The 24479-nt window shown below is 46.3% G+C and overlaps 1 protein-coding gene across 1 annotated transcript in view; it reads left to right on the forward strand.

Annotated features, from left to right (window-relative positions):
- svila (supervillin a) overlaps positions 1-24479 on the forward strand; it is a gene marked incomplete at both ends in the record, with an annotated part of 54117 nt that overhangs the window by 23238 nt on the left and 6400 nt on the right. The window contains 17 exons of the mRNA XM_080544009.1: positions 1953-2547; positions 3652-3880; positions 6548-6680; positions 8806-8856; positions 11486-11648; positions 12893-12982; positions 13843-13929; positions 14087-14264; positions 14444-14616; positions 16132-16287; positions 17880-18016; positions 18955-19102; positions 19496-19641; positions 20275-20450; positions 21136-21289; positions 21512-21800; positions 24038-24192. Coding sequence (XP_080400135.1) covers positions 1953-2547; positions 3652-3880; positions 6548-6680; positions 8806-8856; positions 11486-11648; positions 12893-12982; positions 13843-13929; positions 14087-14264; positions 14444-14616; positions 16132-16287; positions 17880-18016; positions 18955-19102; positions 19496-19641; positions 20275-20450; positions 21136-21289; positions 21512-21800; positions 24038-24192 — 3060 coding nt within the window. The remainder of the gene's footprint in view (positions 1-1952; positions 2548-3651; positions 3881-6547; positions 6681-8805; positions 8857-11485; positions 11649-12892; positions 12983-13842; positions 13930-14086; positions 14265-14443; positions 14617-16131; positions 16288-17879; positions 18017-18954; positions 19103-19495; positions 19642-20274; positions 20451-21135; positions 21290-21511; positions 21801-24037; positions 24193-24479) is intronic.

The following is a 24479-nucleotide window of genomic DNA, read 5'->3' on the forward strand; positions in this document are numbered from 1 at the left end:
GGCTCGCCAGTGAACGTGCGACTGCCTGCCATAATGGAGGCTGATGCAACTAAGCCTATGCTTGGCATTGGCCACATGCTTCCTGTTATGTGGAGTGTTGAGCAATATAGAACCTGTTGCATTATCTGTGCAAGCATCCCAGTATAATCTCCTATATTGTTTTAAGCCATGCAGTATAACGCAAAGTCCCTCATTGGCCCGGGGATGTCAATGAAGGGATTGTGTGATGATGTTCGGATGCTGAACATATTTCTGCGAGCTGCACTTTGCCATGAAAGACCCGTCTGTGGAGGAGGGGAGGAGGACAAAGGCGTCCCAGTGTCGCTGGACCGTATGTCTACATGTTCTGTGTGGAGGACACGGTTCGGGTCTTTTAGACCCTTTTACTGTAGGTCACTCAGACGTATGGAAGTAGCGTGGGAAGTATTTGCGTGCAAGTTTTGTTAAACTGATTTGCTGTCTCTGTTTGAGAGAGGAGGGGTCGAAGAGTCTACTAAATCTGATGATTGATTGATTGATTGAGTTTATTCATGGATCGAGTAAAAACAGTAATCCAAGGGATGACATGTGAAAGTGTGAACACTTATTTCCGACATGGTCCTTTGATATTAACATACAAGACAACAATAACATCAAACAATCATTAAATAAACATTACCCCCCCCCCCCCCCCAAACAAAAGGATTAGGAACTTCTAGGAAAAAGAAAAATAATAAAAGTAGGCTGAGAATAAAAGAATAAAAGTAGGCTGAGAATAAAAGAATAAAAGAATAAAAGTAGGCTAAAAAAAATGGCTTTCCTATCTGTTCACCTTACTCCAGAGGTAAGTTCTACCCTGACCTCTAAAAGCCCTCCTAGTTTCTGCTTGTTTTATATGAAGTGAAAGGCTGTTCCACAGTAATGTTCCAGTATAGAAGAAGGAACTGCGAGCTACACTATTCACTCGTGGAACCTTACAGGAACGCACACTCGCCCTGGTGATGTTTGTCCTGTCCTAAGCACATCCATCTCTTGAGTAAAAGTTCAGTGTTGTGATCTCATTCAGTAGACATCCTGATGGGGGGGATTTTGTTTTGTTTCTTTTGGTTTTATGTGCCTCGTAAAAGTAACATGTCTTTGTCCTGCCACTTAGAACTTGAGCAATGCCTTGAACTTGATACCGTCATATGGAACGTATCATACTGAATCACATATTTATCATAACACAACTCACATGTGGGACCTTTTGGGCCTCAATATAGAATAAATATAGAAAAGAGATGTCACCACCACAGTGATCTCAGATGTAAAATATTTAGATAACTATTGGCTATTTGAGATTTAGAGACATTGCGAGTTGGGAGCCATGGTGTTTTCGAGGTAGATATAGAATGAGGTCTTTGCGTATTGTCTCCATAGCATCTCATAGACTTATATTAATGTACTTATAATGGTGCTGGTCCTCAATTTAGAGCGACTTCATCGAATAAAATGAGACGTACGCCAGAATCTGAGAAAGTTTTGGCGTTAAAAATGAATGGATCGATGATCAATAGTGTCTACCTGAAAAGTTGTCATTAGCATTATGGTCATCAGGGCATGATACTATGAGGGGTGTGTGGGTGAACTCCAGACTACCCTTCAGGGACTGTTGGCTGCAGCTGGGACTCATTGTGTTCTGTGGTTGGCAGGGGGTTGGGGGGGGGGGCATGATAGGCATGGCTTTGTGACATGGGCTGTGATTGGCCAGCCGGACAAGCCGCCTTTGATCCTGCAGGAAGTGCAGTGAGTCAGCCTGTGATGACTCAGCGTTGTGATTCGCTCACCATTGTGTCTGGCCGCCTCCCCTCTTACTGGAAGACCCGCTTCCCGTCCGTTGACCCCCCGTTCTCTGTCTCTCCTCCGCCACTCCTCCCTCTCTCTTCTCTCTCTCTTCTCTCTCTCACTCTCGTTCTTCTTTTCCCTTTATACAGTTGCAGAACGGATCCAACGGGGGCACCTATGGCCAGCTCTCCTCTTCAGCGCTCGCACCAGGAAGCACCGTCTCTACAGACCACGCAGGGGACATCCACCTGGCCAGGGCTGGGAGCCCCGCTGAGGCCGCCCCCGGGCCACCAGGCCCTGGGTACTACGAGAGGGCCTTACCCCGGCACCACAGCCCCCTCAGCCAGACCCTGGACAACAACACACCCTGGAGGTCTGAGCCACGCGCCGCCCAGGCCTCTCTGGACCCCCACCCACACCAGAAGCAGCAGCAGCAGGGCCTGGCTGACCCGGCTGTCGTACCCCAGGGAGTAGACGGTGGTTGTCTGGGGGGAGGGAAGAGGAAGCTGCCCTCCCCTGAGCAAGCTGTCAGACAGGCCCCCCTGCCCCAGCCCCGGGGGGGGAGGGACTGGGAGGACGCGGCCAGGTGGGGGGATGAGGGGGAGTACCCTGGAGGGGAGGGGTCAGAGAGCAGGAGACTGATCCTCCAGGACAGGCAGGAGCAGAGGGGCTATCTGAGGGAGAGCCCGTCCTCGCACGACCTCCACCAGCCTGACTGCCAGGGGTCAAAGGGCATCAATGCAGGTAAGAGGAGCCAGGATTTAGGCTGAGAGGACAGGGGCGTGGCTTGTCTTTTTGCCTTTCACTCTTTTTTGCCCTCTGTTTGTCTTTGTTTTCTTTTTGTTAAATCCATTCCACCCCCCCCCCCCACCCCCCTCCTCAATCTCTCCCTCTCTCCCTTCTCCCCCTCTCGTACGAGCGGTCCTCGTTGTGCTTGGCTGCTTTCAAAGCCAGAGAGTGTTCTTGAATTCATCGCAAACCGATTAGGTCAGACAGATTACGTTAGCTCAATCCGATAGCCTGTGTTTTTCTCCTTGGGTACACTCACTTCTTTTGGCTACAAGTATGAAACCAGTACACTGCTCACAGGGCAAACGTCATTCTAGCCAGTATTAAATCATGGACAGGGTTAGCACAGTCAACAGTGTTGATAAGCTGCACGTATAAGGTATCAGAGAGCATGTACTACATCTCTCAGAAACACAGGCTTCCTGTTGTGTCCGTGTGAACAGTGTTCACACTCAGACTGTGCTTTTGAGCCTCTCTCTCCTTATTGGACGTCGCAGACGTTAGCTCTTCCCCCTGTTTTGGTTTTGTCATTCTGTATCAGTGTTCAGCATGTCCCCGAGCATGCCGGGGCACAGACCCAGCCAGGAGAAATATATCACTAGACGGACGGAGGGACGGAGGGAGGGAGGGAGACGAGGACTAGCGGTGGTCAGAGTGCCTAAAGGACAGAGACACACAGAGATACTCTGGAGAGAAAGAGAGATAGAAGAACGCTGCTCTCAGTGGACACAGTGTTATGGACTGGCGTCTGCAAAGGGAGTTTCACTGTTCACAAGACTTAGAGTAAGAGCAGAAACGAGGCGGAGGGTTTTTCGAGGTGTGTGTGTGTGTGTGTGTGTGTGTGTGTGTGTCTGTGTGTGTCTGTGTGTGTCTGTGTGTGTGTGTGTGTGTGTGTGTGTGTGTGCGCGTGTGTGTGCGTGTGTGTGTGTGTACACTTCTCGTCAGCTCCTAGTGGTTATTGATTGCATTGGGGCTCTCCTAACGCTTTTCTGTGTGTGTGTGCGTGTGTGCGTGTGTGTGCGTGTGTGTGTGTGCGTGTGTGTGCGTGTGTGTGCACAGAGCTGCAGGAGCCCAGCGTGGTGTCGTTGAGAGAAGCGGCTGCACCCCCCCCCTCGTCCTCACTGAGGAGCGGCTCTCAAGCGCCACACACACTGCAGCCGCAGGAGCCGGGAGCAGCGGACACACACCCCGACGGCGGCGGATACACACACAGCCTGGTCCAGCCAGAGTACCAAGACGAGTTCATTTCCGAGGAAATGTCGGCCAGACAGATGTCTATCAAAGAGAGGTGAGACTCGTTTTTTTTCTTTTTTTCTGTTTTCATTCCGACCCAGATGTTTCTAGTTTTCATCACAAACCCAGACTGGTAGTAGTTGTGTGTTACTGTACATGTCGGGTGTATGAGGATTGACACACACAACTAAGTTGTGTGAATGGGCGGTGTAGTATTTGTGAGCACAGTGCTTTATGTGGATCTTTCGTTTAGAACATAAATAATGTGTCCCGGTTTGATGTTATGAACTTGTCAATCTATTGTCTGAATAGTTGGATATTGGTCATGGATTCATGCAACAACTTGGTGTCCTTGGATTTGTTATATCTGCTGCACAAAATGTGTTCATTTATCTTTGCTGCTAAGCAGTTCTATTGGCATTTAAGAGCTGGATGGATGGAGGGATGGATGGAGGGATGGAGGGAGAGAGAGAGAGAGAGATTCACCTTGACTCTCTCATTATAGAATGTAGGTTGCGAGAAAGAGGAGAGTGAGCAGGAGAGTGGCAGTGTTTGACGTGAGTTGAGGGGATTTATTCTGGGCCCTCGGTGCTGAGGACCCCAGGAGGACGGCAGACACGGTGGCAGCAGCATCAGCAGGAGGAGGAGGAGGAGGAGGAGGAGGAGGAGGAGGAGAGCTCTAACCCCGTTCCTCTGACCGGGGAGAGGAAATTAGGTTGTCCACCGCCGCTGCTGCTGCTGCTGCTATTAAATCAGCCTGCTAGCCACTACTGTCATCTCTAGGATTAGATCTGTGAATTATACCAGTCAGGCTGGCAGGCAGAGAGCACAACACTATGGCATATAGCTCTATGGTCTTAATTCACTAGCCCAACTAGCCCATCATCACATCATCCGGTGTCGATGTCAGTGTGAACACATTTACTCTCACAGTTTGGTAGTATTTGCTTTGTGATTGCTCTAAAAAGCAAAATCCATCCTCCACAGTCTAGGTACATGCTGTTTGTGGGATAGTGAATCAATATAACAGTCTAGGCTATTGTATTCCACATTAAATCGAATGATTGCATTAGTACTACTTCCGCCAGCTCACCCCTTGTAAACAGCACTGGGCTTCGGTGACTTTTATAGATGATTAGGCTGTAAGTTGATGTTGTTGTGTGTTGTTGTTGTTGTGGTGTGTGTGTGTGTGTGTGTGTGTGTGCGCGTGCGCGTGTGCGTGTGCGCGTGCGCGTGTGCGTGTGCGTGTGTGTGTGTGTGTGTGCGCGTGCTAGCGTGCACGTGCGTCATGTCACACATTCATCATATTAGCGTGGTGTGGAACTTGTTGACCTCCTCAACAAGGTCTCACTGTCTGCAGGGCAGCGCCGGGAGTCACTCTGTCTGCTGCTCTGGGATCCAGCTGCAGATGTGGATGAACTGCTGTATCTGTCTGCTGTCTTTTAGGAGTCGTTTTCACCCAACCCCCCAGAACAGGATGGACACTCATGGGGACACAGAGGGGGGTTTGTGAGAGGGGCACCACCCCCTCTCTCTGTCTCAGGCCTCTGACTGCTAGATCCCTTCTGTCATATCTGCTTTCACCCCCGGGGTTAGATAGACTGACTGCGCTTCGGTCGGAACGACCTTGATCCCCAACGAGAGGGATGATCTGTGTGTGATCATCTGTGTTCTAGAATCATCTGCTCTGACTTTGTCAGTAGTGTATAAAGTAGATGTTGTCAGTAGTGTATAAAGTAGATATTGCATTTACAGGCTTGATTGATTTGGCTGAATATTTCAGTATATCGTGACGTTAGAATGGTTCTCCATTTTTGGTCAAAATTCCGATTTTACATAATCTGATCCATTAGGTGTTTATTAATGCCTGTGTGGTGTTATTTTTTAAATGTTGACATTTTTTAGTTAGTAATTAATAAAATACAACGGTTCCATCTCACAAAACATAATGGAATGTAAAAACTTTGACTCTCAATATCTCTGAACTGCCCTAAACGGAGATAGAACCTTATCATTCTAAGCTCACGATATCTCTGCTGTACATTTGATACCTCTATTTTGGTACTTATAGTAGTCCTTGCCAAAGGGTATTATTTTCTATGGCTGAAATGAAAACTCCTAATCCTTTTGGCTCTTCCTTTGAAATCCAAAAGATAAGTGAAGCTCATTTAGGCATTGGCAAAGAACTCCAAAACTCTGGGGTTTCCCTGAGTGACATTTCTAAGTGTTGTTTGATAACAATGTGCTTTACGTGTCACCATCCAGCCTGTTTAGTTATGTTCCAGATCCGTCTATGACAGTGGCCGCTAAGTGACCTCCCCCTAGCCTAACTCTGGTTAGTCTCAGCTCAGCCTCACTTATGGCTCTTTGAGGAAACCCAGTCAACCCCAAACATGGAGACTGTTTAGAGAAGTGAACATTATTCTGTGTTCGGCTGTTAGAGTGACAGGCTAGGTCCGAGCCTCGCTCTAGGTTCTAGCTTTAGCTAATGTTCGCTAATGTTCGGCAGATATACTGTATACTTTATAGTACAGAGAGTTTGACCATTGGCCTCCCACCTTGAACCTCTGGACTGACACTCCCTCTCTCTCCCTCTCTCTCCCTCTCTCTCTCTCTCTCTCCCTCTCTCGTCCCCCTCTCTCCCCCTCTCTCCCTCTCTCTCCCTCTCTCTCCCTCTCTCTCCCTCTCTCTCCCTCTCTCCCCCTCTCTCCCTCCCTCCCAGGCTGGCCCTGCTGAAGAAGAGCGGAGAGGACGACTGGCGCAACAGGATCAACAAGAAGCAGGATGCGGTGAAGGCGGCCGTGTCGGAGCAGCACGCTCAGCTCTGGGAGGTGGAGCAGAGCTTCAAGAAGAAGGTAACCTGACTTCCTGTACTGTACATACAGGTGGCGCATGCCTCCTCCATGTCAATAAGCATCCTGCCCGCTCAACATGGCCCCTACAAAAGACTCCACAGTAGCATGGCTCTAGTCGTCTATGGCTGCATCGTTGTGCTAGCTCAATGTAGCCAGCTCACTGTACCTGCCCGCGTCAGACGGAAGCAATGATCTTTTTGGGGGGAGGGCACTCAGACCTTAATTGTCTGCCTATTTTTTCTGAGTGTGTTAACTTGAAAGAGAAATCGGAGGTGCCTATTTATGCATCTACTCTCATGGCCAATATGCACTCGGTATACAATCCTAGATGTCGCATACACAGAGTGACGCAGTTGTGGTTATCTCTAAACAGAGGGGTGGTGTGTTGTAATTTTTCCTTTGTGTTTGTCAGCGTGTCTTTTCTTTCATTTCTACTACCGCATGTCCGACGTGTTGTTGTCTATTTGGACTGTTGTAGACAATAATGTGGAAATGTAATGGAATCATTTGTTCAATAGTATACTGTCAGTGGATTTAACCCGTTTTTTAAAGGATTTGATTGTGCTTAATGTATTTAAACTGCACTGGAAATCAGTGTATTGGTAGTGTAAGATTCTCCTTCACTTTTTTGGTTTATTTAAGTTATGTACAGTAAGAATTGTACAGTCAGTATCAGCCTTTTTGTCTACGGTGCTACTGTAGATTTAAATATGTTTTATAATCTGATGAGACTACATGGTGTTAATTTTTGGGTTATTAAAGTAAAGATTTTTGGTTTGATCAGAGATTTGGAGATGTAAGGTTGGTTGGCCTTGAGCATACAGTACTTTGTCTAAATCTCATCCTCTGGCCAAGAGGAAATTCACAATATACTTAAGTGAGTGATTTCAGTATATTGATCGCTTTAAGTCTTTTAATTCCATGTTCACCACCTTTTCTATCCTCTGTTTTCATGTCAATTCTGTTCAGATTTTCATTAGAGAATCAATGCATGTCGTCAGATTACAATAATGAATGCATGTCATTAGATTCAATGCATGTTCACTGTAACCTCTTTTTCTTATTCTGTCTGTTTTCCCTTCTCATCTGTTCTGCATGTCTTTCGTCTAAAATAAACCTTGTTTTAATCTCTCAGCGTGATGTTGACATCTGCAGTGTTTTACAGGGGTGATGGGAGGGACATTGTGCATACCTCTCTGTTTAGATTTATTTACAACATTGCATAGAAAGACTGTCTCTAAAAGACATGTTTTCATACATTCATTTAGTTTTGGCTCTCCAATCTGTGTTTTCTCAGCTTGGCCATTTGAGCTTATGACATTACAAGCAAATCAAATTGGAATGAAAATATTTTCAAATTTCCACTCTGTGACGTTGTCCACACTGTGCCACCAAAAGACATACTGTTGTTGCCAAATTTTTCCAATAACAACTTTGATCCTCCCCCCCCCCCCCCCCCCCATAAACCCAAAACAAGGTCAAAAGCACTCGCCCATGTCTGTTCTCCACGGTCACAAAGTTTGGATCAAAGCATGTCAAGAGAACTTAATCAAGTTCCAAGGCCAGACTTAAGGTTTCAGATGAGCTCACGGAGGAGGACGGATGTTTTTGTTGCCTCGTTTTTAACCTCCTCCTCCCATTCGGCTCAACCCATGAACTCAGTCAAGACCATTTCCCATCCCTAGATGAAAGAAGAGGTACAGTAGGAATTAGAGAGTGGCGTCTGGGAGACGGGGAGGATTAAAGAGAACCCTGTAGGCCGGGTATGAGATCCACTAGACTCTTCTGTTGGAAAGGTGCCAAAACATGATTCATTGTTACTGGGGTTCTTTCAACAATGTAGATGTTTCGGTGCAATTACTAGACGCATTTAGAGGGGTTTAAGTTAATGATTTGATGAAGTGTTTATGTGAATACTGTATGTAACATGATAGGATTTACCCTATTGAATGACAAAGTCGATTCGGATATGAAGAGTTATTGTACTGCAAGGTGTGGGTCAGTGAGGAACCGCTGGAGTATAGGGGTAGGAGAGACGTTAACGTGTTGGTGTTTGAGCCAACTGTGTGGGACAACCCCTCACCTACAGAACACCTGTCCCCTTTTCCCCCCCCGCTTCCCTTAGGATGAAGGGATGATGATGATCGACGAGTTTGCTGTGTCTGATCAGCTCTGGGTAAGCGGGTGTGTCAGCAGGAGAGCTCACACCACCAGACTCTGGTGTGTGTGTCGCTGTGTGGTGGAACACACACACACACACACACACACACCAGTGGTGTTTCTACGAGTGACTGCACAGTGTCTCTGTGTTTCCCTTACTTATCATGGTGGCGGTGTGTTGGTGTTGGCGTGACCCTGCCCCATTATAATTCAACCCTGCTGCTCATCACCTAATCACGTGTCGTAATCACGGTGGCTTCAAGGTTTTCTCGTCTTGCATGCTTGTGTGAGTGTAGAGGCGTCCTGGTGTTCTACAGTTCAAGTCCTCGTTCTCTCCTTTTTCATTCCATCCCCGTTATTGACTCTGTCTGTCTCTGTGTCTCTGTATGTGTGTCTCTGTATGTGTGTCTCTGTGTCTCTGTATGTGTGTCTCTGTGTCTCTGTATGTGTGTCTTCGTGTCTTCCATGGGCCGACTTCCATAGGAGCCTATTTTGTCCACTCCTTTCTCTCCTACTCCTGAACCCCCTGTCCATATGACTCCATATGTTGACCCACCAAGCCAGGTGAGCACATGCATCCAGTCTGACTGCCTTGCCTAACTGAGTAACTCCTCCCCCTCCTCTCCCATTTTTCAGTAACTGCATACCAGAGCTACCATGCTAATCTGAATGCATCATCAAACATGTCTGTCGATGTAGGCTAGCTAAATACTAAGTGCACTGTATGGGTATATGTATATCGGCATACCCTGCTCAGATGTAGTGTATGGGTGCATACAGTAACACATTGCAAAGCTCCGAATCCCTCCCAGTGTTGCACCATCCCTGTGCTCCTCTTCCTCACCACAGCTAAGCCTGCACCAGTCCTCCGACGGGTTTCTGAAGCTCTAACAGTACAGTGTGCTAACAGTATTCTCCTACGGCTTGGATCTGGAACTACAGCGCAAAGAGCATGGCTGCTTCTCAAGCTTTGAGACCCCAGAATTGTCTGGGTCTTTTACACCCTATATAATAATAATAATAATAATAATAATAATAATAATTCATTATATTTATATAGCGCTTTTTCCCGAGGCTCAAAGACGCTATAATACCTCCTGGCTAGGCTGCATCCGGTCTCTTTCTCTCCTCTTCTCCTCCATCTCCTCATCCCTCGTTTCTTTCTCTTCCTTTCCTCTTGTCCTATCCATCTATCTATCTGGTGTGAAGGCGGGTAGCCCTCCCCTGGTTAGAGTGACTAGTCCCTTGCAACAGCTGCAGGTGGATGAGAGACACCCCTGGAGATGGAAGGTGACCCACCCCCCCCCTCCTAGAGCCCTCCATCACACCCCTACTCTGTAGCACTGTACAAACAGCACCTCCCCAGCTGTCTTCCATCGCTGTACTACATACTGCATACTGTACTATAGCCTACTACTGTGCTGGACGGTACAAACATCCCATAACCCCAAATCCCATACAAACATCCTGCGCAATAAGCAAAATGTTCTTCTCACGACATCATGTTAATGGTACAGAACATTTAGATGAAACCGACCGTGTCTTTCACAGTATGTTGGTGTGCATTTATTTGTCCTAACTTCTGGATGTGAGATACTTAATCGTAACAGGTGAGAATGGGGATGTGTAATGTGTGTGTTCTTACTATGACAGTATTTCTACTGTACACGTGTGTGATGCTCCCGTCTTGACTCCATGCTCTGCTTCTGTGATATGCTGTTCTCCTATTTCATGTTCACTGGGGTCTTGTAGATGAATTGTGAGCTTAGAATTATAAGGTTCTATCTCCGTTTAGGGTAGTTCAGAGATATTGAGCGTCAAAGTTTTTACATTCCATTATATTTTGTGAGATGGAACCTTTGTATTTTATGAATTACTAACTCAAAAATGTCAACACTTTAAAAATAACACCACACAGGCATTAATAAACACCTAATGGATCAGATTATGTAAAAAAACTCAATTTTGACAAGAATTGAGATAGAACCTTATAATTCTAACGTCACGGAATGCCATCCAATGTACATTCTACACTTTGAGGAGAAATGTACCTGTTCCAATGTAAGGATATTGACATTGACATATTTTGGATTTAATTTGGAGAGCTCAAAACTCAACCCATTTTTGTCAAGCCAACCAATGCATCTGGTAATGTTATACCAATATGGTCATATTGTTGGATGTGCTGAACTGGGCCCAATGTTGGCTGTTTGTGTGATGCAGTTCAATGTTGTCTTAACACTAGAACAGCCATGAGGGGTAATTTGACCAAGTGAGTAAATATTAGTTTTTATATCTTGGCACTAGATCAAATTTCAGGACGCTCCTTTCATGACTTTTCCTAGATATGTGCATTCTACCACCCAGTATCCTTACATTTTCCAAAATCACATCAGGATAAGCTAGTATAAAGCTATTTTGCAGTTTTTCTGTGTAGGAAGCAGGCTAATTTACAAGCGGCCAACCAGTGGTCGTTGTGTGTAAATAGCAGCTTAGCATTCTAAAGAGGCTCTTTTAGTAGGTAAAAAGGCACAGCTGTTCTAGTGTTAAGCTACAGTGGTGTGAAGGGGTCTTAAAGGTACAGCGCCAGCCCCATAGCCAGGTATCCCTGACCGTCTCTCTCTCTCTCTGTGCTCCCCGACCAGAGGATGGGGGAGGAGTCGGAGAGCCAGCGCAACGAGGCCCACATGTCCATCCACGAGAGGAAGCAGCTGATCACGGCCCGCGAGGAAGCCTGGAAGACCAAAGGCCGGGGCGCCGCCAACGACTCCACACAGTTCACCGTGGCGGCCCGCATGGTCAAGAAAGGTCAGGGGGTCATCCGGCCTCACACTACACTTCTACAGAGGCTTGTTGATACACACACACACACACACACACACACACACACACAGACACACACATACACACACACACACACACATACACACACACATACACACACACACACACACACCAGTAGAGTTACTCTCCTTCCCAGTCAGTGATGATAGACTTGAGAGAAAGTCGTCTACAGTGCCCCACAAGTCCACTTCACTCTTCACTCTGTTCGCTGGGGGTCCAGTGATTTGACTCCTCCAGCTCCTCAACAGGCCAGTCTCACTGGAGTTCACTGAGGCAGTAAATGCCATAATAGCCTTCTATTATCCCATTAGCAGTCTGCTTGGCCAGAGGGCACAGCTCAGCCAGGTTAACTCCTGTCCGAGCGTGGCATGGCAGGATTAGTGTCAGAAACAGGGAGGCTCTCACAGCTACAGCATCCTGGTCCTGCTGTGTGGCTAGTTAGCGCTACTGCTACTGTTCGCTTAGTTTGGACACGAAGCCGCTTCGCCAACTCAACACTGACACCTACTCATCAGCGTACTGCAGCGGTTCGCTAACTTTCATCCATGAAGCCTTTATAAGAACTTCCCTATACAGTAGATGACGAGCAGTGCTAATGCTTGCTCTTGCCCCACCTACTAGTGTTTAAACCGACAGACATTGCTTACTACAGTACTCTGATCTTAGAAGTTGTGAGAGAAAGGAAGCATTGTGACAACATTATGAACCAAAACTAGTTCATCATAATTCTTATATAATGAATCAGAAATGATCAGATTGTTCTTGTCTATAATCAGCCTCTGACTTACTGATTATGGTTCTTTTGCTGCCTGATGGCCACAAATCTTATATAATGGAAACGTGTGTGTATGTGTATGTGTATGTGTGTGTGTGTGTGTGTGTGTGTGTGTGTGTGTGTGTGTGTGTGTGTGTGGTCGGTGTGTGTGTGTGTGTCGTCTGTGTGTGTGTGTGTGTGTGTGTGTGTGTGTGTGTGTGTGGTCGGTGTGTCTGCGTGTGTGTGTGTGGTCGGTGTGTCTGCGTGTGTGTGTGTGCGTGTGTGTGTGTGTGTGTGTGTGTGGTCGGTGTGTGGTCGGTGTGTCTGCGTGTGTGTGTGTGGTCGGTGTGTCTGCGTGTGTGTGTGTGTGTGTCGTCGGTGTGTCGGTGTGTCGGTGTGTCTGCGTGTGTGTGTGTGTGTGTCGTGTGTGTGTGTGTGTGTGTGTGTGTCTCAGGTCTGGCTGCTCCCTCGGCGCTCATCACTCCAGTGCTGTCCCCCCCTAAACCCAAGAACAGCACTCCAGCCATCTCTAAACCTCAGGAAGGTCAGTAGTACAGTATCTACCCCCCTCACCCCACCCCCTTTCCCCCAGGCTGTTATGTGAGCCTCTCACCATGTCCATTTATCTGGCCTAAGAATGACATGGGGGGGCTATTTGTTATTCTAATGTTATTTAGGGTAAATGGTATGACTGGGTTATGTCCTTAACTGTCATTGGCCTCATATTGACCCGTATGTATACTGTACTGTGTACAGTAGGCTCTTTATAGACCTATGGACAGTAGATCTTTAGGACAGTTTTTATTTTCTAAGTAAGGTATGTGTTATCTTAAAGTTGTTTCTGTAAAAGGCATTCGGTAAGCATTCAGCATTGCTACAGTGTTATAGAATGCTTCCAAATGAACGTCAACTCCAAGGAACTGAATGCCTATTTTGACTAAGATTATCGTTGAGAGTTGTTTGTAATCAATTGCTTTTTGATTCTCTTTTATAAGAAATGGAGGAAATATCGGATACTGAAGGTGTATTCAAAATTATTTTTGGTGTCGTACAGTGTGCATTCTACATTGTCTTAATGTCTTGTGTAAATAGTCATTATTGATGTGAACTTTTGATTCATTGATTCTATCTCAGCCGTTTCTCAGATAGAATGGATCTGTGGCTAGTGCTTGGTTGGCATCACAACAAGGCAGTCCTAATGCATTATGGGTGTATGAGTCAAAACAAGTCATTCGAATTGCAATCAACACTTTGACCAGGCTGGCAAAATGACACATTGTGCTTTAGATTGAACTGCTGCTTTGGAATGTGTTCTGAATGAACATACAGTAAAGTGTACTGTAGCGAATGTTTGTCCGTCGAGAATATAACGTGTTTATATTTTCGTTGTTTGTTGTTGTGCAGAAATTGAGGCCAAACCAGACATGAACCTGGAGTCTGACAGGAAGTTAGATAAGCTGGAGTCCTTCCTGGGCAGGTTAAACAGTAAAGGTGAGTGTCTCCTGTACCGGATTGAATGATGTACAACACGCTCTTTGACGGTCCATGTGGCCCTGGCAGATGACCAGAACCGAGGGCGTAGGGAGTGGACCGGTTTCATCTCACGGTCACCGTGTTACCGTAACCCTTCTACCATTCGGTTTCTCAGCTGCCGGTGTTCAGGAGGCCACCATCACAGTCACGGAGAAGACGGTGAAGGAGGTCATGAACCTGGACGATGAGATCTTCTCTAAGTTCTACCGCCACGTGGAGGAACTCCCCCTCGTGACCAGCAAGGTGGAGATCGACGACGACTTTGACACCATCTTCGGAACCCAGATGCCCATGTAAGCACACATGGCCTCAAAAACGCTAGCACACATGCCGCTAGCACACATTCCCCCCCCCCCCCCCCCCAAAAAACACCAAAACAGTTAGAAGCTTGAGACCGTAGAGCACAGAGATGAGTCCACATTGAAACAGGCCTGCATGACCTTTGACTCCCCCCCCCCCCCCCCCCCGCTAGGCTGACCTCTACCATGGTGCAGCATAAGCGGGCGATGCGACCGATGAGGAACGTCCAGTCGTCCAGGAACCCTCTGAAGATGCTGGCGGCCAGAGACGACATCAGGCACGAGTACACGGAGCAGAGGCTCAACATCGGCCTGCTGGAGAGCAAGAGGATGAAAGCTGAGAAGAGTGAGTGATGGAGGAGAAGACGGGTGTAGCCAATAAGGGTTTAGGAAATGGAAAGGGCTAGGCCTGGCCTTGATCGAATAGCGTTTGATCTCTTTGTCATTTGTGACAGCAGCTGGTAAAACCGGGAACAAGTCGGCAGCCGATCTAATGTTCAGACTTTTATTCTGAAAAATGTAAATACATCTCAGCGTTGTTGAAAATCAATGACACGCTCGTGAGTCACTTAACAAAGCTTGTTTTGTGCCTGCTAACAATGTATGTTGTGTTATCGTTAACTAGGTGTTAATGGAGATTACTTACCGAATCCATTGCATTGCAATATTTTGGCTTAACTAGCTTGACTAACGTTGAAATCTACTTACATTTTTCAGAATAAAAGTCTGAACATTTTGATTGGTTGGCGACTTGTTCCTGGTTTCACCACTTGCTGTCACACTTTATCAAGTAGTCTGTACAGTATGACAGTTAGTGGAGGTGATGCTGTGAGAGGAACTCTGTGTAGTGTTGACATGACATTCAGAGTAACGCAACCACGGCAACTCTGTGAGAAAGTGTTCTCCTGCGCTTCCCATGAAAACAACCTCTCCAGAGCATACTTTAACTTCATAACTATTCTTCCTGCCCTTCTACCTTAACCGTTTGAAATCAGACTGCATGGATCTATTTATAAGTCCACACAGTGCTCGAAGGGACGACACAAGTAAACTCTGTGTGAGTGACCTATATTTGCTGTCTGATTCCTAGCATTGTGCCAAGCAATCCTCCAAAGTTCAGCCTGGTTTTTCAACCGTTGTTAGTGGCACATGCAGTGCAGTGTGTCTGTATCGAGGATAATGTCACTCAAGCCACAAAGTCAAAGGCGTGTTACTCACAACGTCCTCCTCCCACCACCCAGCAGTGTCCAAAACACACACCTAAATAGCTCTATACAGTGTTTGTTCCAGTACCTTAGGAACACACTTGTGTTTCAGGGTTTAGAACATTGTGTTACCTCAGGGTATCCGCGGTGTCTTGAAAAGTATTAAAAGTTGATAAATCAATTTGGGGAAAATCAAGACCCTTAATAAGTATTAAAAAGTCTTATCACGATTTTATGAGGTCTTGAATTTTGTAGGTATTTTTCTGAATTAGACTCTGTCCAAAGGGTTTGTCCTAAAAACGTTTAGTAAAAGTTCGTGAATTTATTAGTTTTATTAAAAAACAAAGATGAACCGGAAATTCTGTTGTATGATAGTGGTCTAGTCTATTGCAAACTCAGTGACAGTCAAAGGTGTCACTGATGTAAACGGTTACAGCCCGAAGTGGCGGTGAGGTCTGGAAAAATATTGACAAGGTCTTTAAAAAGTCTTAGAAAGGTATTGAAATTAACCTCAAGATTCCTGTATATACCCTGTACCTGTATTTGTATCCATTTCCGTGTTTTTTTAAACTGGTTTTGTACAGGTATGCATGAGTAGGTGTGTGTGTTTGAATGTGTCTGTATGTCATCCCCGCTCTCTGTGTCTTGTTTTACAGTGAATAAGAACTCTGGCTTCTCCGAGGTGGCTCTGGCAGGCTTGGCCAGTAAGGAGAACTTCAGCAGTGTTAGCCTGCGCAGTGTCAACATCACCGAGCAGATGTCCAACAACAGTGCAGTGCCGTACAAGAAACTCATGCTCATGCAGGTCAAAGGTGAGATCACCTGACCCCTGCACACTCTAAGGTCACCCTGGGGTCAGTCGTGTTTAGATTGAGATAACAAATAAATAGATAATAAATGAAAGTGAAAGAATGCGGCGCACCAGAAGCTGTCAAAACCTCTACACAAAGATTGTTAGATAGACGGAACGTACGCTACACTGGCCTTACCTTCTATGAAAAGCAACCCCTCTCTCCCCAAACGCTTGCCAGCAAGTAGCATCAACATACTGTAGCGAAACAAAACTGTTTAAAGGATAGAAGCTGGAAACCTCAACCCCATTTCACAACACAGATGTCTCACGTATCATTTTCCAACAACAGACACTCATGGACTAGCAGTCATTTATCTATTGCATACTACTCCTAACGGTTTGTCCTCAGAAGGCATGTTCTGGGGCTGTTTAGCTAACGAGAAAGATATCTTGCAGTGGCCCTCCGGGGTCACTGCCCTAGTAAGCCAAATTGAGGGCAGACGACTTCTGAGAGAGACAGACTAGGAGAAGCAGCTTTCCTATTACGAGAGCAGACGTTATTCTAACAAGCATGCTAACGGACCAGAACAGTGAGCATAATGTCCGCCCGCGGCACACTAATCTTTTAAATTGACTTATTGTCTTGTTCTGGTCGTCTTCTAGTCTGGGGAAAGAAAACAATCATTTATTTCATCCATCAGCCGCTTTACGCCTTAAATAGGTCAGGCAGATCTGTCACAGTAACCCATTTATTAGTACCGCGGATGTCTGCAAACAAAATAATTGGCATTTTCTGCTATGCCACGAAGGATGCTCTTCAGAGGGTGTCCTTCCCAGAGGATATTGTCAAAACAAATTCCGAGCTATTTTGGTTTCCGAACACCTCTTTCCACAAGGCACTCGCATGACAGCTGGGGTCCTAAATCTTTCTCTCCGTTTCACCTGTCACGGTCTAGCTAGCCTGTCACCTCAAATCCATTCGATCAATGACAACTTTATTCGTTTTGTTGTGGGCCGACCCTCGTGCAATCTGTATTTTTAACTGCCTCCGTCTGCTCAAAAGCATCACGTTGTTGTTGTGATAAATGTTTTAGTATTTCACTTATTCCCCCCCCCCCTATAACAGACATAAACAACAACAACAACAAAAGACAACAGTCACAGTCACTCAACCTTCCGCCCGTCTCTCTCCCCACCCCAATCCCCCCACTACCCAGGAGACCCCCGACCCGTGTAAATATGAGCCTCATACATAGAACAGCCATACAATATTCACAGTGTCCTCCCCCATCGGTGATGGGATCAACAGATGGAATGCACTTTTTATATGTATATATTTATATGCGATATTGCGATAAGAAAAGAGCCATTCCCTCATTGACAGTACATGTGGTGGTTTCCAGCGGCAAGCTACCGTCCTTTCCGCAGCTGTGAGACCGGTTAAAAGGAGCCGTCTGTCACTAGTAGACAACTCCATAGTGGAGGTGTCTTTCAGTAATAGCAAGCGTTGTGTACAAGGGATGGATCTCTCCAGAATGTTGGACATAGTGCTTTCTTCCACTTCCCACAGGAATCACTAACTAACCACTCGTGTCATCTCCGTTCAACCAGGCCGACGGCACGTCCAGACCAGGCTAGTGGAGCCCAGAGCCTCCTCCCTGAACAGCGGGGATTGCTTTCTGCTCATCACACCCCACCACTGTTTCGTCTGGACCGGGGAGTTCGCCAACGTCATCGAGAAGGCCAAAGTGAGTCTGCTTTTTTTTTTATCCACGTTCAGACGTACTGTATCACTGATTCAACACAGAATCCCACACTGGTCATAGAGCAAGTTGGTAGTTGTTTTGAAAATACTATCGAAAGTAGCACTTTCTGTATGATGTGTAACTGTGTTCGGCTCAACACATCAAACACTGTCATTGACCCTGTTATAATAAAGGGCTGTTATTATTAAAGGACCGTTGTTATTATTAGGTGAGGGCTTCACGTGCAGGAAGTAAACACAGCCTTAGGGAGGAAGTGGCGGTGGCGTAGAGACACAGGAAGTGGCGCATGAGGGGAAAACAGCTGCAGGAAGGCACACACTGACACATACACACCCGTGCCATTGTTCAAAGAAGGCCCTGGCCAAATGAACTCTGGGTGACCGAGAGGGATATTGACCTCATTCCTGACTATAAACAAACTATTACCCATGGTCCTCTCTTTTAGTCGTTATTGTATGAACAGCCACCCCCACTCAAGGGCAAAATGCTCATTCCATGCTACACCCAGCTACTGTAGATGGCTGACATTGAATCATAAAGCTAGATTATTTCCAATTGCCTATTGTACAATATAATAACCGAGTTAATCACTTTTCAAAAGATGCCGGTCGAGAGAGGACGCTGGCGTTGCTTGTTCGCGGCTTCTCCGCCCGAAATCTAGGTGTAATTGCAGTATACAGAGTAGATTGTCCTACAAAGACACTTAGATGTAGATTTAGTAATCTATTAATTCATTAGACCCCTAAGCCTATACTTTCTTTTATTTTTTTATTTTTTTATTTTTATTTTGCTACTCGATCTTTTCAGTTTGTAAAGCGTCTTTGAGTGTCTAGAAAAGCGCTATGTAAGTCTAATGTATTATTATTATTATTATTGTTATTAATAATCATTCCCTTCTTTTTCATGTTGCTATTTTTCAGGCTGCCGAGCTAGCCTCTTTCGTCCAGACCAAGAGAGACCTGGGTTGCAGAGCCAATTATGTCCAGATCATCGAAGAGGGCATCAACACCCACAGCCATACAGCCAAGGAGTTCTGGAAGATTCTGGGCGGGCAGGCCAGCTACCAGTGTAAGACAAACACAGCATGCATCATGTTTTGCCACCTTGTGTTGCTGAGCAATGCCTGTGTAGCAGTCAACACGTTGTCACTGTTTTGATGTGTCATCAGCTTCTAAGAGCCCAGCCACAATATTCTGTCCAAAAACGGACAAACACGTGTAAGTCACTATCCTATTTGGTCTGTGGAATTTGTGCGTCAACAGAGGCACAACCTTTTCCTTGTTTAGAATTGGCTACGCGGACCAACTCGAGTCAATGTTCAACTCCTCCGAACATATTGGTCTGTAAAAAAATTGACACCTTTGTCATATTCGTTGTCCCATGGAGAAACCGTTGTCTCTGTTTAACGGATACAATGCACCAGTGGGTCTGGGGTCTCACACGACGTCTTGTTTCCTGTAGCTGCTGGAACCCCGGACGAAGATGAGCTGTTTGAGAGCGCCATCGTGGAGACCAACTGTATCTACCGTCTAGTAGACGACAAACTGGTCCCCGATGATGACTTCTGGGGCAAGGTTCCGCGATGCACCCTGCTCAACCCCAAAGAGGTCAGCCATCTTATAATGATATAACAACTGCATCAGGGACTATGGATCTATCGCTAAGCCACGCCCCAAAATAGAAATTGTCCCATCATATCACAGCAAAAGTCACTACAGGCAAAACACTCGGACAAACGACTCGCTAATATCTGATGGTGAAAAGCTTCTAGACTAAATATTCTTGTCATCTTTAAAAAAAATAAAACATGTCTATTACTTGCTGTGGTAAATCAGAAATCAGAAATTTGCCAACTCCCGCCATTGTAAGTCACTGAACGTCATTCAGTCACGGTCGGTCAGTCAGTCACTGTCAGTGAAGCGTTGTTTGTTTGTCCGAGTTTTCAAAGGGGCGGTGGCTTAGCGATAGGTCCATAGTATTCTGTTTATTTTTTACTACAGAGTCATGTCAAAACCTCTAAAAAGAGATGACTCGATTATTTATTAATTCATAGAATTCATTATGAATGAGATTAGATTATTATTATCTTACCAGTAACCCACTCTGACCCGACCTTGTGTTCTCATTAGTCTACAGTGTAAACATTGATTTAATTGGAGCTGAAGGCGTTGCGCAGTACAGCTTGTGTGTTCGTTCTTACGTGTGATAAAGACAACAAGCTCCTCTCTGGCCCCTGCCAGGTGCTGGTGTTTGACTTTGGCAGCGAGGTTTACGTCTGGCACGGCAAGGAGGTGACGCTGGCCCAGAGGAAGGTGGCGTTCCAGCTGGCCAAGCACCTGTGGAACGGCACCTTTGATTACACCTGCTGTGACATCAACCCCCTGGACCCCGGGGAGTGTAACTCTCTTATACCCAGGTAGGACACACACACACACACACACACACACACACACACACACACACCACCCCTGCTCCTACAGGCTAGGCCACACATTTTAACCATTTATTTAACACACACACACACACACACACAGACACACACAGACAGACACACACAAACACCACCCCTGCTCCTACAGGCTAGGACACACACACACACACACACACACACACACATACTGTACACACACACACACACACACACACAGGAACTCGAACTCTCGCTCGTACACAATAACACCGAATGACTGGCTGCCTTATGAAAAGGACTTAATTGTTTTGAAGTCTGAAACCGCTATTTAATGTGTGAAACTGTGTGTTATGAAGTTCTGAGGTAAAGCGTCTTTCTTTAAACCACAAAGGTCAGCGCAGGTTGTCTTGTTCGTGACACTCGCCAAGTATTTCAGTATCTGTAAACAACTTCTAAAGGAGGCTGAGCAGGATCCACAGGCTATACATGGGCAGGGGTGTCATTGTTCCCTCTGAGCCATGGACACACTGGTAGAGGCTAGGCTAGGCACACACACACACACACACACACACACACGCCACCCCTGCTCCTACAAGCTAGGCCACACACACACACACACACCACCCCTGCTCCTACAGTACAGATACCCTGTGACAGCCCCCCTGTCTCCCCCTCTGCTCGCCCCATATAGGAAAGGCCAGGGTCGTCCTGACTGGGCTGTGTTTGGGAGGCTGACCCAGCACAACGAGACCACTCTGTTCAAGGAGAAGTTCATGGACTGGACCGACTCCAAGAAGAAGAAGTCCACCAAGAAGAACGGCAACGATCACCTCAGCGAACACAAGGTACAAAGTCCACAACGGTCACATACACTAATATATGTATTAATGTATTAATGTACACCCAACCATCTCCACCTCCACCTTGTCCGCCCCCACACCCTTACAGTAACGTCCCCCTAACGTGGCTCCCCCTCTTGTCCCCCCCCCCACACCCCTACAGTACATCCGCATAATGCCTTCCCCCATCTTCCCATCTCTTCCTGTCTCCCTGTCCTCTCCTGGTAGGAGCAGCAGCAGCAGGGGGGGTCAGACCACCCCCGGGCGTACAACGCCTCTCTGATGCTGCCCCTGCTGCAGACGCCCGTCCGGACGGTCCTGGACGGGGTCAACGTGGGCCGCGGCTACGGCCTGATAGAGGGGGAAGACCGGAGGAACTACGAGGTGAGCACGCTGGCGGTGGACGTGTGGCACATCCTGGAGTTTGACTACAGCCGGCTGCCCCGCCAGAGCATCGGCCAGTTCCACGAGGGCGACACCTACGTGGTCAAGTGGAAGTACATGGTGAGCGCCGCAGGTCAGTGTCCAACCCCCCGCCCCCCCACCGCCCACTCGCCGCCACACACACACACACACACACACACACACACACTAACGCTCGCATCGAGAACAAAAAGGTAGCCAAAATTAGGAAAGAGGCTCTGCTACCTTTTTGTTCTATTGGCTCTTTTTTTCTTCTCTGCTCTTAGATGTCGAAACTCAAAGCAGTTCAGGTAACCTAGGAAACCTGCAGTACAGGAGATGCTGTCTGGGTTATTATTTTGCAGTAGGAGGCTAATGTAGCTCTTTGCACCCCCTGTCTCCCTCTTGAATACCGCTGACACGAAATTCTTCTCATAGAACATTGGGACGCCACCTCGATCACTTAAACACCCTTTCGGTCCATGTACGGTACAGACCATATAAAGACATTAGTCAATGAAAGGTTAGATTACCCTCCTTCACTCTCCCCCTCTACCTTCTTTCCCCTCTCTCTCCACCCCCCCCCCCCCCCCTTGGTATGTTAGGGTAATATTTAACCACTGCATAAACTCCTCAGGGTCACAGTGTGGGAGTCTTCCAAAGCTCTTCTCTCCGAGCCCGCCAGTTTTGTCATTGCAGGCCTGGGCCTTTCAGAGTGCAAAGAAACATTCATAGCACTACAGTCACTGGCCACTTCATTAGGCACACCTTGCTAGTACCTGGGTTAGATCCCCTCTTTTGCCTTCAAAGCTGCCTTAATTCTTTGTGGCGTAGATTCAACAAGGTACTGGAAACTTTGGTCCATATTGACATTATAGCGTCACGCAGTTGCTGAAGATTTGCGCCAAGAAAATATCCCTCACATCATTACACCATCACCACCGTTTTCGCCCAGAGAACTGCCGCTCACTGGATATTTTCTCTTTTTCTGACCATTCTCTGTAAACCCTAGAGATGGTTGTGCGGGAAAATCCCAGTAGATCAGCACTTACTGAAATACTCAAAACAGCCCGTCTGGCACCAACAACCATGCCACTGTTCAAAATCACTTAAATCACCTTTCTTTCCCATTCTGATGCTTGGTTTGAACTTCAGCAGTTCGTATTGACCATCTCTACATGCCTAAATGCATTGAGTTGCTGCCACGTGATTGGCTGATTAGATATTTGCGTTAACAAGCAGTTGAAAAGGTGTACCTAATGAAGTGGCCGGTGAGTATATATGTGACAGCAGCTGGTGAAACAGGGAACAAGTTGGCAACTGACCAAAATTAATGTTCAGCCTTTATTCTGAAAAATGTAAATAAATGTCAAAATGTATGAAAATCAATGACACACTCGCTAGTCAACTAACACAGCTTGTTTTGTGAGCCTGCTAACAATGTAAACTAGTGTTATAGTTAACTAGGTAGTAGTGGGCATTACTCAGCGAATCCATTGCATTGCAATATTTTGGCCTGTGGGCAGCTGAGATGACTGATGGTTAAATGGTGGTGTTGCTACGGTCCAACACGCTACAGTCTATTTATGGGCAGCAGAGGAAGAAAGCTGATCACAGCACAAATGTCATAGTCCAGAGTGAAGATGGACAGACACAGTTAACTATTGCTTTTCATACCAGGATGGATAGCAAAAGCAAGATTTTTCAAAACACCACACAGCATTTCAGGTTGTTCATTGCAATTTGCATAATATCAAATTTAAAAATCCAGAATTAAATCTAATGCAGGTTGTCGTCATTTAATTGTGCAATTTCTCTTTGCTATTTTTGGAGACCATCCATACAACAGTTTTATGAACATCATCTGTTATACTTGTGTGTGTTGTGTTTCTCATAATAATAATAATAATAATAATAATAATAATAATAATAATAATAATAATAATGTGACATTGTAATCAGATGTGTAATCATTGATCAGAGGTGTAAACATTTACATTTTTAGCATTTAGCAGACCCCTTTATCCAAAGTGACTTACAACAAATACATTTGTCTAAGTAAGTGAATCATCTATCTTCAGTCGTTTCAAGAAAAAGGTCATCTATGCTCGGGCCAGCGGCCATTGGCAGTCAAAAAAGCTAGAGGAAGGAAGAATGACGTTTTTTTTTTTAATTTAAAAAGAAAATTACAATAGAGAAACTCTCCAGAGGGGTAGAGGGGACGGAGAGGTTTCAGGAGGGACGTTTAAGAACTTGAACCAGAACCGTTCAGTTCTGGGGAGCAAACCTGAATAAACTTGTTTGCGTCTGTCTGTCTGTCTGTCTGTCTTTCTGTCTGTCTGTCTGTCTCAGTTGGAAAGAGGCAGAATCCGGAGCAGGCGAGGACGGCAGGCGCTGGGAAAGAGAAGTGTTCCTACTTCTTCTGGCAGGGCCGGAATTCTACTGTGAGTGAGAAAGGAACCTCAGCGCTGATGACTGTGGAGCTGGACGAGGAGAGAGGAGCACAGGTACACACTGGTGTGTGTGTGTGTGTGTGTGTGTGTGTGGTGTGTGTGTAGGTGTGTGTGGTGTGTGTGTTGGTGTGTGTGTGTGTGTGTGTGTGTGTGTGTGTGTGTGTGGGTGTGTGTGGTGTGTGTGTTGGTGTGTGTGTGTGGGTGTGTGGTGTGGGTGTGTGTGTGTGGGTGTGTGTTGGTGTGTGTGTGTGTTGGTGTGTGGTGTGTGTGTGTGTGTGTGTGTGTGTGTGTGTGTGTGGGTGGTGTGTGTGTGGGTGTGTGTGGGTGTGTGTGTGGGTGTG

This window comes from Nansenia antarctica, assembly GCF_963989245.1.
Source record: "Nansenia antarctica genome assembly, chromosome: 13".
Taxonomy (NCBI): Eukaryota; Metazoa; Chordata; class Actinopteri; order Argentiniformes; family Microstomatidae; genus Nansenia; species Nansenia antarctica.